General features: G+C 44.5%; 1 protein-coding gene across 1 annotated transcript in view; it reads right to left on the minus strand.

Moving 5' to 3' along the window:
- The window catches only part of DCX-EMAP (Doublecortin-domain-containing echinoderm-microtubule-associated protein), an 83335-nt gene that overhangs the window by 10166 nt on the left and 67086 nt on the right, over nt 1–6083 (minus strand). The window contains exons 11-15 of the mRNA XM_080279276.1: nt 5040–5189; nt 3614–3785; nt 2825–2920; nt 1579–1713; nt 825–959 (exon numbers count right to left, since the gene is read on the minus strand). Of these exons, the coding sequence (XP_080135402.1) occupies nt 825–959; nt 1579–1713; nt 2825–2920; nt 3614–3785; nt 5040–5189 (688 nt within the window). The remainder of the gene's footprint in view (nt 1–824; nt 960–1578; nt 1714–2824; nt 2921–3613; nt 3786–5039; nt 5190–6083) is intronic.

Here is a 6083-nt window from a genome sequence, read left to right on the forward strand (position 1 = left end):
TGGTCTAGGCTGCCAGGGACACACGCACCACAACTTTGGGTGAGTTGATGCTTGCTAAGGCAATATTATCTTATTGTTTCTACATTTATTTGAGGTCAATGATTATTGTAGTTTATAGAGAATGGGAATAAAAGGTACTAGAGAGAATAGTCATCAGTTGAAAGTAATAAGGGGTGTTGATAGTTTGTCACAAAATGACGTAATACATTAACTGTAGTTTTCGTTACAAAACTTTAGCTATAATGATATATCTTACATCACTCTGTACTCCTTTCACACCCCTATGCTGATTTCGGTAAGGTTAGGTAGACTTGGCCCTCAGACGATCAACAGAACTGAAGTGTGGCCCTTGGGAAGGACTGAGTTTGACACCAGTGCTTTAGGTGAATGAGGAAGGGCCAGGCCGTATGCCTATCGCCTGCACAGGGTTCATTAAGACAGGATCTCGATTTCTGCCACAACGAATCCTATTCTATTCCTATAAGATAACTCACACTAGTCGATTTGCATCCATATCCCCAGTTGCACCGCTAAGTTAACAGGGACAAGAAGACAATAGTGTCTCCAACAATCTAGTCAGTCTTGCACTCAGACTTGTGCTCTTGCAGTTGCAAACTGAATGAACTTACCAAAGCACTATCGCCTCCTCCATAGGGAAAAGAGAGCAAGGGTCATCTGGCTACCGTTGCAACCTTCCGGACGTATTGGTACCATATCGTGAAAGCGACAATATCTCCAGCACCTTCATGAACATTAAGAGTGAAAAAAAAAAATTAATCTCAGCCCTTCCCAATCTGTCCTGAATAATCCCCACAGTCTCATACCTGGAACTCCTTCTTAACGTAGTAATCCCCCTCGGCGTCGATACTCCAAATGGTGAGCACCCCGTCTTGGTCCCCTGTGATCAGATCCCCGTCTTGAGTAAATTCCAGGGAAGTCACTGTTCGCCCTGACCCTTCCTGTGTGGGTGGGAAGAAAGGAGTGAGTGCAGAGGTGTACAAAGGAAGGCAACAACGACTCCGTTTAAAATACAAATAAATAAAAGGAATGCAGACACCACCAAGTCCTTTACAAAGAAATTCATAGCAACACTAACAACATCAGACAAAGGAGTACAAAGTAAGAACGATAACAACAAACCTATCGCAAAGTTCGTTCAAAGGAAGGCAGCCAACAGTTACCAAGTACCAAAAGGAAGGCAAGCAACAAGAAGCCAAATGGCTCTTTTGAGGTCGTTTTGTGACAGGCTAGGCTATTGCTACCGTTGTATTTACTGTCAGTTCAGGAGTAATAATCTCTCAGTCCCATGATGCCTTTATTATATTTATGTTACCATTGGACGATTTTATGCAACATGGGAAAGACGTCATGTGCTGATTGGATAAAACAGTATCTATCAATCCCTTACCTGAGTATTTTTCCTACCTCAAGACGATTTTAGGCGACTTTGGAATGCCATTTCGTATGAAAGACTGATGAAGGTTATATCAGACTCCCGATCTTACGTCTCTGTTAAAGTACTTATCACCAGGAGTTAGGAAAAAGTTAAATCTAGTGAGACAAATGAGCCCAAGTTACCGTGACGAGATCAGAGCGTGTGAAGATGCCGTCCTTGCGCCGTGCCCAGAGAGAGAGCAGCCCCCGCCCGTAGGTGATGATCAGGTTGTTGTCCAGGGGGTGGAACGCAGCACCCCACACGTGGTCCTGGTGTGTCTGGGGGCAGGTAGGAATACGGTAGCTTAGGGGAGAGGCTATGGAGTGAAACTATAGATGACGACAAGGCTAGAGAAGGTTAGGAACAGGGCCAAAGGAAGTTGAGAATTTTATGAATGATGCCAAAGGAGGTTAGGAAGTTTAGGACGGAGGCCAAATGAGGTTAAGAAGAAAGTTATGAAGGAGGCGAAAGGAGGTTAGAAGGAGGTTGTGATGGAAATCAGAGGAGGTAGGAAGGAGGCTAAAGGAGGTTAGGAAGGAGGTTAGGAATGAAGTTGTAGAATAAGGGTAAATAGAAGGGGGGGGGGAATTCACAGAGGGAAACAAGATAAAAATCAAGTGGAAAAGAAAGAAGGGTCGGAGAAATCCAGGGACCACGGCAGGGAGAGGAGAGGACTCAAGAATGAAGAGTCATTGCCAAAGATCACAGAGGTAGTGGGTGGCACGTTTAAGGTCGAGATAAGTCAGATGAAATCAGGGAGAGATCAAGGAGATCGAAGAAGAGAAAGGAGGCGCTTGAGAGTTAAAATATATAAAGAAGTTAGTGAAAGGGAAAGGGATGGTTAAAGGAAGCCAATGAACGAACGTCAAGAGAAGCAGTGACAGATCCAGAAGAGGTCAAAGAGGACGAGTACAAGTCAGAGAAGAAATATGAATCGTATGACAAAATATCAAACCCTTCAAAAATAGCAAAAAAAGAAAAGAAAAAAAATGCTTGCAGGTTTTTGTCATTCTTAACGTAACAGTGTATCAAAACCCAAGTGCTGTTTTGTGATTTAGCTTTCTTTCATATATTTTGTGGCATTAATAAAGGGAAATTAATTGACATGAATCCAAAGGAGATTCACGCAGATAACTGAGCTCACTCTGCCCTTTTACCATGTGTTCTTATGAGTTATGTGTATTCATATGTATGTGTGTAGAAATGTCTTTCTTGTTTACATGTGTATGTGGATGTACAGTATATGCTTTTTCGTCTTATCATTTAATCGATTATTATTATTGCCAGATATGCTAAGTAGTCATGTAAGTCATGCTTTTACCTCGTTCACAAACTTGTAACACAATGACACTGTCAAAAACATTGCCACCTTCTCCACTGAACACTCACCGCCACCTTGCCAAACACCTTCTCGTTGTCCCACGTCCACACTGATAGCAGGTGTTCCTTGTCTGCGTCCACTGCCAGTAAGAACTCCCCATGATTCTGTGGGGGCGAACGTGAAAGTGTAGTAACACGGATGCATTGATCATACGGACATAGGTAAACAGATCACACAGACTTAACTGCATAGCTCACGCAATTACAAGAATTGAAGATATAGCTGCATAGATCACACATAGTTAAACAGATAGCACAGAATCTAACAGATCACACATATGAGCGTGGATCACGTAGTTACAAATATAGTTACATAGGTTATACAGACATACTTTCATAGAGCACACAGACATATTCGTAGTTACATGGAATACACAGCCTTAATTGAACAATCACAAACAGTTACATAGATCTCACATACAAAGTTACACAGATCACAGACATAGTTACAAGGATCACACAGACATAGTTACAAAGATCACAGACATAGTTACAAAAGCCACACAGACATAGTTACAAAGGACACACATAGTAACAAAGATCACACAGAGGGAGGTGGTGCTCTGGAGCGATAGTTACAGACGAACAAAAAAGTGGATTGTTTAAAGAAAATGAGGTGCATAATGAATAGGATAGTACAGTACTCTCTCTCTCTCTCTCTCTCTCTCTCTCTCTCTCTCACACACACACACACACACACACACACACACACACACACACACACACACACACACACACACACACACACACACACACACACACACACACACACACACACACACACACACACACACTTACCCTGACGGAGAAGGCCACGGCAAGTATGCCAGCCCCCAGTTCCTTCCTTCCCAGCACGTGCAGGGTGTTGAGTGTACGTGCGTGCCACACCCGCACGTGCGCGCTGGCTCTCCTACCACGGGATGCCCTTTGACCCGACGCCACAAGGTCACGGGTAGGGTGTAGGGCCATGCTGGGGGAAGAAGGGGAAAGGGGGGAGAAAGAGTGAGAGAGAAAGAGTTGAGAGATTTTAGACATCTTTCTCTAGTTATGTCTTTGCTCTTTTATCTCTGTTTGTTTCTAGTTCTTGGGTCCTATTCTCGTTGGTCTTGGAGATTTCATAATACCTGTTCTTAATTGATTCATTTTGCACATTACGGCTTAGTACCCTTTTGCATGCAATTGAACTTTACACTAATCGTATAGTAAGATTATAAGATATAAAGTGAAAAATTTATTGCTAAGGATGGGGTTGTAAATTTGTGACCTGAGCCAGAAGCGGAATGTCTCTACTTCATCCTTATCAATATCCGTAAATGTCATTTCGTATTTCATTGCCACTGTCCCAGACAGTTTTGCTCAGTTTGTGGGAAACCTCTCCAGCTGCTAATATCCCTTAAATCCTACTGAAACACCCATCCAGCTTCTTCCAGCCCCGTAACTCCTTTTCCAGTCTTTCAGCAACCCTCACCATTGAATATCCTCGCTTTGGTCTGCCTGGTGTCTCTAAAGTTCCTTCCATCACCTTTTCAGACGTGCCTCAATCTTACGAGTATGAAACCCCATCTAACTCTCCCCATCATTCCTCCCCATTGGATAATCTTGTGTTCCACTAAATCTCCTTCTGACCTCATTCCATACTCGTCCTAGTCCTCTAAAACGCCTTCCAAACCTCTAAAACCCCTTCCAACCCTCAACCACCCTTCCACCATGCCCATCCTCCTTTACCACTAAATACTCTTAGTGTACTCAGACTGATGTCTCTAAAGCTCCTTCCCACATCACTCCAGACTTGTCCTAATCTTCTGTACCCTCTTCTAGCATTCTAAATCCCATCCCACCCCTTTAACACTCTTTCCTGCCTCTTCTTCCCCCCAACCTTCCTCACAACTGTATGTTTCTGGTGCCCTCCGGCACCTTCTTCCAGTCCGATTCCAAACTTGTCCCAGTCCTCCAAAACCCCTGCCAACCCTTCAAAACCTCTTCCAGTCCTCCCAAAACCCTTCCAGTCCTCCCAAAACCTTTCCAGTCCTCCCAAACCCCTTCCAGTCCTCCCAAACCCCTTCCAGTCCTCCCAAACCCCTTCCAGTTCTCCCAAACCCCTTCCAGTTCTCCTAAACCCCTTCCAGTCCTCCCAGATTCATTCCAGTTCTTCCAAACCCCTTCCAGTCCTCCCAAATTCATTCCAGTCCTCCCAAACCCCTTCCATCCTCGTCATTACCCTCACCACTGGATATCCTCGGTGTGTTCGGTGTAGTGTCTCTGGATGTCGTCGTTGCGGTCCAGTATAACAACGACGGCGGCCACGTAGTATAGGAGCTCCCCAGATGGCAGCACCCATAAGTTACGTCTGGTGTCGCTGCCTCGGTACCCGTAGCTGTGACGGGTTAAGGAAAGGACGAGAGGGATGGGGAAGGGAAGGAGAAAGAGTCAGTGGGAGAGGGAAAAAGAAAGGGAGAGACAGGACGAAGGGAGGGGGGACAGAAAGAGGGAGAGACAGAGAGACAGGAGGAGAGGAAGAGGAAAAAGCGATAGGAAAGGAAGTGATGAGGAAAGGAGAGGGAATATTTAAAAGTGAGACAGACAGTCAAACAAACAAACAGACAAACAAAGATAGATACAGGCAGACAGACAGACACAGAAAACAGAGGGAGAGAGAGAGAGAGAGAAGAAGAAGAAGAAGCAAAGGGGGACGTACATCGTGAGTAGGAGAGAGTGAGACAGGAAAAAAAAATAGAAAAGCGATATTAAAGAAGGAAATAGATAAGGAAGGGAAAGAGCATTGTAGCTAAGAGAAAGGAGAGAAGAAAGTGAAATAGGAAAGAAAAATTAATAGAGAGCAGAGAGAGGGAAATGGAAGAAAGGCAGAGTAAGATAGGACGTCAGAAGGAGGGGAAGAGACTGAAATAGAGAGAGAGAGAGAGAGAGAGAGAGAGAGAAGATGTAATAAAGAAGTGGAGGAAAGAAGGTTAAATGAAAGAGGTGACACGGGGAAAAGTAGGGTAGGGTAGGTCGTGAGAAGAGGCAGTATGTCGTATGTGGAATGTGTGAGCTACAACATAAATCTGACCTTCTTTGTGACCTTGTACCTCTCTCTCTCTCTCTCTCACACACACACACACACACACACACACACACACACACACACACACACACACACACACACACACACACACACACACACACACACACCTATACCCACGCATAGCTACTCACTCTAATTACCCACAGACACTCACGCAACACTCTCGAGTTCATAGTCCTGGATACG

Source organism: Coenobita brevimanus, chromosome 78 (assembly GCF_032717465.1).
Source record: "Coenobita brevimanus isolate Jiangsu-jjx chromosome 78, ASM3271746v2, whole genome shotgun sequence".
NCBI classification, from domain to species: Eukaryota; Metazoa; Arthropoda; class Malacostraca; order Decapoda; family Coenobitidae; genus Coenobita; species Coenobita brevimanus.